This window comes from Babylonia areolata, chromosome 5 (assembly GCF_041734735.1).
Source record: "Babylonia areolata isolate BAREFJ2019XMU chromosome 5, ASM4173473v1, whole genome shotgun sequence".
Lineage (NCBI taxonomy): Eukaryota > Metazoa > Mollusca > Gastropoda > Neogastropoda > Buccinidae > Babylonia > Babylonia areolata.
Window position 1 is genome coordinate 42635638 of NC_134880.1, and position 10000 is coordinate 42645637.

The 10000-nt window shown below is 49.5% G+C and overlaps 1 protein-coding gene across 4 annotated transcripts in view; it reads right to left on the reverse strand.

Moving 5' to 3' along the window:
* LOC143282481 (myogenesis-regulating glycosidase-like) overlaps positions 1-10000 on the reverse strand; it is a 210861-nt gene that overhangs the window by 1248 nt on the left and 199613 nt on the right. For all 4 annotated transcript variants that reach the window (XM_076588138.1, XM_076588137.1, XM_076588139.1 and 1 more), the window contains 3 exons: positions 6955-7116; positions 4616-4933; positions 1-1460 (listed from right to left, as the gene is read on the reverse strand). The exon at positions 1-1460 is cut by the window's left edge and continues 1248 nt beyond it. In XM_076588138.1, the coding sequence (XP_076444253.1) occupies positions 1-1460; positions 4616-4933; positions 6955-7116 (1940 nt within the window). The remainder of the gene's footprint in view (positions 1461-4615; positions 4934-6954; positions 7117-10000) is intronic.

Here is a 10000-nt window from a genome sequence, read left to right on the forward strand (position 1 = left end):
GAGATCTGCACGTTGGTGATGTGCACCGTCTTGGGCCCCACGTGCGTCTTGTTGTGCGGGTGGTTGCCGTCCCGCCACTTGCCGGCGGGCAGGTACACGTGGCGGTGGTCTGTGGGGTGGCACAGGATGGGCGCCACCAGGAGTCTGGAGCCCACGAGGAACTGGTCCGACACGGTCTGGGCCACGGCGTCCTGGGGGTGTGCCCACCACAGCGGCCTGAGGATGGGCGCCTCGTGGTCCCGGGCCCACTCCTCGTTCATGTAGTGCAGGATGCGCTGACGGAAGGTGATGAGCTCCTCTATGTACTGGATGACCTCGGGCACCGTCAGCAGCGGCAGGTTGGGCACGTGCACCGCGGGGAAGAAGACGATCAGCTGCAGCCAGCGCTTGAAGAGTTCCACGCTGAGGGGGGACTCCTCCTGCAGCGGGGCGCCGTCGGCCAGGATGAGCGGGTAGCCGCTGACCCCGAGGTTCAGTGCCCAGGGGATGACAGAGTTGAAGCACTGGGCGTCGCCTACCGTGTGGATGTCGGTGCTGAGCGACAGGAAGACGGGCTCGCTGACGAAGCCGGTGGCCTGCTCCAGGATGAGCGTGACGTTCAGCAGCAAGGAGGCGTCCCTGTAGAAGAGGCGCGAGTAGTCCAGGAAGGTCATGTTGCTGTCATAGTAGTTGGCGTCTCGCGGCACGTCGATGTGCAGCAGCTTAAGGGAGTGGATGTTGTAGGCGGAGTTGTTGAGCAGTTTGTTGAGGTGCTGCAGGTACCAGGACACCGCCTCCTGGTTGGTGGTGTCCAGCACAGCGCCCTCCCGATCCTGCCAGCGAACCATCTTAGTCACCAGGTTCAGCTCGTCCCGCAGGAAGTACTGCTTCTCCACGCCCTCCTCGAACAGCCGCGAGTTGAAGGTGAAGAAGGTGGAGATGGGCAGCACCACGTCACAGCCCAGGTCCCGGGTCAAGGTCATCAGGGGCCGCAGCTCGTGCAGGAGGGCGGGGTCGAAGCGCAGGTCGCCGAAGTGTCGCTCCCAATGCACGGGCAGCTGCAGGAAGGAGCAACGGGTCAGGTTGGAGCGCAGCACGGACAGCAGGGGACCGATCTCCGCGCGGGACCTCAGGCCCAGCATGGGCCACAGCAGGGGCTGGATGGTGTGCGGCGTCTTCTGCAGCTCCTCCTCCCAGCTGTGGCGGTGGGACTGCGCGTGGTAGTAGACCTCCTTGAGGTCGGTGCCCTGGCAGATGGTGTAGGCCAGCTGGTCCACGCCGTCCGGGGCCTCGCTGCCGTCCTCTTCCACCTCCAGCTGCGAGATGAGGCAGAACTGCCGCTTCTCCGTGTCGTTCCAGGACAGGCTGAACGGGAAGCTGCCGTGCACGAAGAGCGCGATGCCCTGCGACCCCAGCCAGCTGGGCACCAGGTTCACCTTCTGCTTGGCCGGGTACCACACGTAGTACGACTCGTCCGTCACCTGCAGGGAGGTCACACACGTGGTGATTATACTTATACAGCACTTGGCCGTCACACGTGATGATGACGATGATGATGACCTTCTTCTTCCTCGTTCGCCTCTCATTAGATAAGCAGCCCGGTGTCTTCTATGAAGGCTGCCGTCCGTCGCAGCTCCTCCAGGGTGCCGTACAGTTTGGCTTCCACTGCTGTCGGTGTTGGCCAGTACTTCCTCCTGGATGCTGCATGCGCCGTACAGTTTTGAAGGATGTGGTCGGTTGTCACTGGTCCCTCACCACAAGGGCACTCTCCACTCTGTCCAATGCCAAATTTTGTGTGCCTGTGGTGGAGCAGGCGGTTGTGTCCAGTCCTCAGGCGGAAGATCTTGACCTGTTCCCGTGTTCCAGCAAATGGTATCTGTCTTCTGGGTTATATTTGTGGTGCTGGTGGCGCCACTTTATTCCTTGCTGTGCCTTGATGATTGTCTTGATTTCATCGTATGACACCAGTTTGTTGGCCTGCTCCTTCTGTGCACCGTCTTTTGCCAGAATGTCCGCTTTTTCGTTGCCTCTGATGCCACAGTGTGCTGGTACCCATTGTATCACCACTTTCTCCACTCTGGCACTCAGGGCAACAAGGGCTGAAGTGAGATGGTTCTGTTCTTTGCAGCGGGAGTTCTTGAGGGCTTGGAGTACGGAGAGAGCGTCTGAGAACACCACCACATGCCCTGTTGTTCTTGTGGAGTTCTGCGAGACTGTTGTGGCTGCCTCACAGAGGGCTTCTCGCTCAGCTCGGAAGTTGGTGGAGTATTTTCCTGTTGGGATTGCCATTTCTTCATCTCCGTCTTTGCATCGGAGGAAGATTCCAGCGGAGCCATCTGTAAAGACATGGGTCCAGTCTTCCTGGGGGTACTGGTTGCAGATGTACTCCATGGCCAGGGCCTTCCTTTGGGTGTCTGACTGTGCTCCTCTCTTCTCCACTCCGGGAATGCTGGTGACGACTGTTGGGAACACCTGCCTCTTCCAAGATGGGTGGGTGACACTTGCCGGGATAGGCTTTGCTTTGTGTTCCATCAAGACTGGGGTTTGTCTTTCAAAGCGTCTTGACTGGTGGATGAAGCTGCCTCTTTTCAGCCGGCTCTTGATGGGTCTGCTCGTTTTGTTGTTCATTGGATGGTTTTCAAGGCGTTTGAATTTTGCTGCCTGGATGAGGATCTTTGTGTCCCTTCTGTCCTCCAATGACTGTAGTCCAGTGGTCTCCTCCATCTTCAGGATTGGGGTGAATCTCATGGCGCCAGTTATGACACGCTGAGCTTGGTTCTGTATCTTGTTGAGACAGTCGAGGTTAGACTTTGCAGCTGATGCCCATGCTGATGTCCCGTACTCAACTACAGGTCGGACTCTCCCCGTATAGAGTCTCTTTAGGATACGTTCATCAGACCCCCAGTCCGTCCCTGCACGTTTCTTCATGATCGCCAGTTTCAGCTTGGCCCCGCTACAGCATCTGGTGATCTGCTGTTTCTAAGTGAGCCTGCGGTCAAAGGCAAGCCTTTGGTTGCTGAGTGTCACTTTCGCCTCTTTCTTGCTTCTTGCTGGATAGGTTGTTTTGCTTGAGTTGACAGAGACAAGCCATTCCTTGGTCCAGTTGCTGATCTTGTTGAGCGCAGTCTGGAGGCGTACCTGTGCTGTAGTGGTGTACTTTTCAGAGCACCAGAGTACCAAGTCATCTGCGTAGATCGCTCCTCTGACCCCTCTTGGCAGTTCTCTGACGATGTCATCTATGAAGATGAGGAACAACGTTGGCGAAAGGACTCCTCCTTGTGGTACTCCCTGTCTCAGCACCTTCTTCTTGCTCTTCTGGCCCTGAATGTTGACTCGGGCTTGGCGGTTGTGTAGGTACTGGCTGATCCAGGTGTACATCCTCCCAGACACACCACATCGCCGTAGTTTGAGCCTGAGTCCGTCCTTCCAGACTTTGTTGAACGCCTTCTCCATGTCAATCCAGACAGCAAGCGTGTTCTTCTTTTCTTGGAATGCGTCCTCAATGCTTTGAGCGATGAATGTGATCTGGTCTTCTGTTGATCTGTGTTGGCGGAAGCCTGCCTGTTCAGGGCTCAGCAGCTGATACTTTTCAAGGTGCCAGACAAGCCGAGTGTTGACAAGTCATTCCATCAGCTTTTGTAAGCAGCTTGTAAGGCTGATGGGTCTGTAGCTGTCAGCCTTCGACTTGTCCTTTCCCTTTTTGTGAATGGGGATCATGTCTGCTTCCCTCCAACACTGTGGGACTGATCCTATCGTCCAGCTGGAGTTGAAGACTGTTAAAGGACCGCCTCGCTCTTCATCCTAAGATGCAGAATCATTTCATTTGTGATTCCGTCAGGTCCAGGTGACTTCTTCAGGTTGAGGTTCTGCAACGCTTCCTCCAGCTCTTTCTCTGTGAAAGCTGTGGTCATGACTTCCTCTTGGGGCTCTTTCTCATGAAGTTCACCTTGGGCCCTGTGCACTGCAGTTCTATATTCAGGAGGGACTTCCAGACTGCTGATGTTTTCATAGACGTCTATGAAGTGGTCTGCTGCTTTCTTTCCAGAGAGGTAATTTCCATTCTCTTGTATTGTTATTGTGGTGTGACTTGTTGTTTCGTTGCTGAGGGTTCTAGCCAGTTTCCACAGCTTGCTGCCATCCTTGTCGAGATTTAGGCTTTCAGTTTTCTCTGCCAGCTTTTCTTGCAGCTTGTGCGCAGGACGGCTTGTATCTGGCAGTTACTTCCTTCAGCGCTATGTTGTTCTCCAGTGATGGCCGCTTTTCTGCTCGGTCCCTGGCTTCTGTAACAGCATCTTCCAGATTCTGGAGTTCTTCCGTCCAGTAGGGCTTGTAGTCTTTGCGTGCTCCTCTTGGGATGGATTCTATAGCAGCTTTCAAGACGGCCTTTGTGAAGTGATGATGATGAGGAGGAGGAGGAGGATGACATGGTTATTTTTACAGCGCTTATCCGTGGCCGTCACAAGTAATGACGACGACGACGATAATGGTGATGATGATGATGATGATATGATGACACTTATATTCTGTGCTTTTCCACGCACCCCTATCCCCCCTTCCTTCCCCACCCTACACCCACCCACTCTCCCCCCTCCCCCCACAACCCCCCGCCCCCACCCACCCCATCCCTTTTTTTTACCTGGATGTCACTGATGGGCCAGAAGCTCTGGTCGGGCCTGAGGTAGCCAAACCAGTTGTACTTCTGCAGGTAGAAGCAGTCCTCCACCACGAAGCCCGCCTGGATGCCCTGCCAGTGCAGCGTGTAGCACCTGCCGGTGACGTTGTCGTCGTGGGCCACGCGCAGCACGGCCTTGTTCTTCCAGTACAGGCAGTTGTCCTCGTAGCTCTGGCTGTCCTCGTCCCAGCAGCTCTGGAAGGGCGCCGCCTTGATGTGGCGGCCCAGCTCCCCGTACAGCAGCCCCTCCTGGTCGTCCGTCTTGATCTCCAGGGTCTGCACCTGTACCGCCCGCCACAAGCCCCACCACCACACAGAAAGAGAGACAGCGGACAAAATTCTTTAGGCTTTTTTTCCCATAAGATGACACATAAGATAAGCACTGGTGTGCTTTTATATATATATATGTTTTTGTTTTTTTTTTTGGAAGGGGGGGGCACAAAATTCTTTATTTCCGAGGATACCGGGCGCAATAGCCGAATGGTTCAAGCGTTGGACTTTCAATCTGAGGGTCCGGGGTTCGAATCTCGGTAACGGCGCCTGGTGGGTAAAGGGTGGAGATTTTTCGGATCTCCAAGGTCAACATATGTGCACACCTGCTAGTGCCTGAACCCCCTTCGTGTGTATACGCACGTAGAAGATCAAATACGCACGTTAAAGATCCTGTAATCCATGTCAGCGCTCGGTGGGTCATGGAAACAAGAACATACCCAGCATGCACATCCCCGAAAACGGAGTATGGCTGACTACATGGCGGGGTAAATAAACAAAACGGTATTACACGTAAAATGTTAATTGTTACATGTTTGTCTGAGTGTGTATGTGTGCGTGCCTGAAATCTGATTGAATGACACAGGAAACGAATGATGAGCGCCCAATGGCAACCGTCAGTCGGCTCTACCCTGGTAGGCAGCCTGTTGTGTAAATGACCCCGTGTTTGTAAAGCACTTAGCGCTTGGTCTCCGACCGAGGATAGGCGCTATGTAAGTATCCATATCAATCAATCAATAACACATAAGATAAGCACTGATGTGCTTTTATTTTGCTTTTTTTCCCCCATCCAGTCCCACCCTGAACAGACAGACAACACACACACACACACACATACACACACACACACACACACACACACACACACACACACTGGTGCTTTTTTGTTTGTTCTAACAACACCAAATAATGAAAGGATATTAATTCAAACTAAAGAGAGAAACTGTGAGTACCCCACCTTTGTACGTTTTTTTTTCTTCTCCTTTCCTTTGTCTTTGATGTCTTTTCACTACGAGTGCTATTCGACGACACTTAACACCTCTTTGTGCATGTTTTGTGTCTGCATATATGGAACTCTGCGCCCACACCTCTGTGTACTCCACATCTTTGTTTCAACATTCAGCACACTTCTTTGTAGCTCTATTCTGCATTCAGGCCCACCTCCTGTTTTCATCTTCGTTCAGATTTGTGTCAGGCAACGGTTCATTCTTTTTTTGAACACACAATATCACGGTGTCTGTGAACGTATTGTTTTCATCCTCACCCTTCAGCATTCTCTTTCCAACCAAGGCAACGTCCTATTTTAGCGTCCTAAGTTACTGAACCTATTTGAACGGTGTTTTACAAAAGCGTGTTTTGCAATGGAGGCATATATTATGACGAATGACTTGTTGCGTGCAGTCGACCCTTTTGATCACAATACGACGGAAACATGAAAACATGAACCCGAATCGACCCTTGTCGATCTCAAGCCGTCATGTTCTTTGTTTTACATATTCATAGGTTGCGGAACACAGAACGAAGAGAGCAAAATGGCGGCACGCTGGTATAGTGACTGAATCCGCATCAAAACTGAGTAAACTACAGTTCAAAATAGAGTTAAAAAAGACAACAACAAAAAAAACAAAACAACAACAAAAAACCAACAGAAAACAACAGAAAACCCACCGAAAATGGGTTACAACATCTACTAATGGTAATATCGATTCATTCATGGGAAAAAAAAAAAACCCAGGTAAAACCGGTCCTGGAATTTAGGACTCTAAATAGGACTTCAGCTCCAACATGTGCAGTTTATAATTCATCACAACAGACTTCATGACCTCCAGATGTCTTCGATAGTCTTTTCTCAAAGTAAAACTGTGACACTGCAAATGTGCACGTTTTTTCGTCATAAACACAACACGTCAAACTGTTTCATAATCATAATTATCATTATGAGCCAATATGCTATTGATAAGTCAGCATAACTGCAATATGTCCAGCAAGTCATATCATATCATAACTATATGATTGTGAGCATAACAGCTGACCTTGACAGTGAAGACAAAGTTGTTGAAGCGGATGGACTCAATGGCGTCCTTGTGGAAGAGCCAGATGGCGAACACCCCCAGAGCGATGATTCCAAACATGACGTAGACAGCTATCTTCATAATACGCCGCTTCCGGCGTTTGCTCTCCTGGGCTTGCACAGCCTGCAACAAGCACGTGAAACACGCTGTGTGAATTGTAGTGTGCAACAAACACGTGAAAAACGCTGTGTGAATTGTAGTGTGCAACAAACACGTGAAACACGCTGCGTGAATTGTAGTGTACAAGCACGTGAAACACGCTGCGTGGATTGCGATGTGGAGATGCCTCCTTGAAACTGAAACTGAAACATGGTTTTCTTTCCTGTAATAATTGTTTTGAACGTGTGAAACTGAAACTGAAACAGGACTGGTGTTTACACAAACCTGCATCATTATCAACATGCCTGAGCACATGAGCACAAACACCTTGGGTGGAGAATACTGGGCTTTGTTCTTCTGTATCTGTATGATGTAAGTTGTGTTGGTCTACGGCTGTGAACGTTACAACACCATGACAGCAAAGCTGGTGATACAGACACATGGCGAGTTCTCAATGTGCCCCCCCTGTTTGGTTATTATATATATATCTATCTTGTCAAACTCAAATGCACCAGACTGACATCATACAATTGACACCACAAACCAGGAGCTTTTATTGCACTCCCTGCTTGGTTATCAAATACACTTACCGTGTCAAAACTCAATAGTACAGAATATCGACCCACACTGGGGAGTTTTCATTACACTCTGTGTAGCGCATTTGTGTTCGACATGGCGCAGGAGGACATGGCACCAAACCCCGAAATGATATGCTTCAGAAGGTTTCCATGAATCATGTGAACCAAACACAGAAGTGACAGTGCTATCTGCACTGGACAGGAAGCCGTGCTGCACGCGTTGCCAGTTCTCAACATCTCTCGGGCCACAGTGTCATCAAAGGTGAAGAAGCTACGTGGACTGGCCATGTAATATTATATACCAGATCACCAATGCTGAACTCCATTCCACAAGTTTCAGTTTCAGTTTTAGTTTCTCAAAGAGGCGTCGCTGCTTTCGGACAAATCCATTTACGCGACTCACCATCTTCAAGGCAGATGCCTGACCAGCAGCATAACCCAGCGCGCTTAGTCAGGCCTTTAGTGCGAGCTTATATATTTGTGTACCTAACAGATAGGGTTTCTTGTCAATAATTTTGCCACAGTACAACACTTGTGTTGCCATGGGTTCTCTTTCGGTGCGCCAAGGTCGCGCAGCACACGGGACCTCGGTTTTAATCGTCTCATCCGAATGACCAGGCGCCCAGTTTGGTTTTCCGGTCAAACTCGGGAGGAAGGAAGAGACTAGGATTGGAACCCAGACCCCAACGGACACTGTGTTATGCAGATTAGCCTCTTAACCACTCTCCCACCTTCTTCTCGATGGAAATGTAGGGAGAAGGGAAAGGGAGGCAGATTAAGGGACAGGAGAAAAGCCGGCATTCAGACAAACAACAACAACAACAACCACCACCCACAATATATATATATATATATATATATATATATATATATATATATAAGAAAAAAAGAAAAAGAAAAAAAGGATAGCAGATGCGACATCAGAGGAAGCGCAGGCAGGAAGCCAGGCAGGCAGGCAGACAGGCAGGAATGTCTACAACAACAATCAAGGGCAGAGAACCTTGACAACAATCAGGCAACCAGCCCTCACTTTATCTCCCCTCCACTCCTCCTCCCTCCTTCTGCCCCCCCCCCACCTCACCCTCCATCCCCCTCACCCATGACCTCTATGTCTCCCCCTGCCTTGGAATGTCTCCAACAGCATTCATTCTTCAGCACAGCAAAAATAGAAACACACACACACACACACACAAATCGGGAAAAGGAATATTTCGCTTCAATATATATAAAAAAAAGTTGTCTTTTTTGTTTTGTTTTTATTTCCAAGTAAAAAAGAAAAAAAAGGATGACTGATGATGGCTGCTTCGTTTATTGATTTCTCGATTGAAAAGGGATTGTTGGGGTTATTTCGTGTTGTTGTTGTTTTTTTCTATAGATTAAAAAGAAATAGATATTTCTTCCATGCAGAGTAAGATGGCTGACTGGTTATCATGCTTGCTTTCTCTATGGATCTTCTGTTGCCACTGGCTTGTCTCTTCCATTTTCTTCCAGTAGATCTTGTCATGATTTCGGTTGTTGTTTTTTAAACATTAAAAAAATCTTTGTTTTGTTTTGTCTTGTCTTTTTTTCCTTTCCTGTCCACTTGTTGAGTGATTGCTTCTCAACGTTCGTACAAGTTCTCTATATATGCCAAGGAAGGTATATATTATATGCTTTGTCTGTCTGTCTGTCTCTCTGTCTTGACTGTCTGTCAGTGTCTGTCTGTCTATTTGTCTCTACTCTATTCTGTCTTTCTGTCTGTCTGTATTGTCTCTGTCGGTCTGTTTCTCAGTCTGTCTGTCTGTCTGTCTGTTGACCACCAGGATGCAAATCGTTTTGGGCTGGGTTTTGTTGTTGTTTTTTTCATACAGAATTTGTATGGCTCACAAAACCTGCCCAGTGAGCTGGACCTATGGGCCAGTTAGGCAGCTGAATCCCCCCCCCACCCCACGCCCCGCCCCCCCACCCACACTCCCATCCTCCTTTTTCTCTTTGCCTTTTAAGCAACTGTGGCGTAGCGTCTATGGATCAGCCAGCACGGTTTGACGTCACCTTGACACTGAAACTGAGCAGTTCCTGGTGTCCTCCCTACCTGCGGACAACCTGTGCGCTGGTGGACAGAGGACTGACAGGTAGATCTCATTAACATTTCTAAGTGGTGACCAGTCCATGTAGCATCGCGAAAAAAAGAAATCGTTGGACTCTATAACAATGAACGTGAAGACCTTAGCGTCAGCTTGTTTCTCAACATCCCAGGAAAGGGTTTTATTTATTTATTTATTTATTTAAATAATCTTTTTATATACACTCGGAAATATCTAGACACTGAGTAAAGCTGTTTTTTTCCCCTG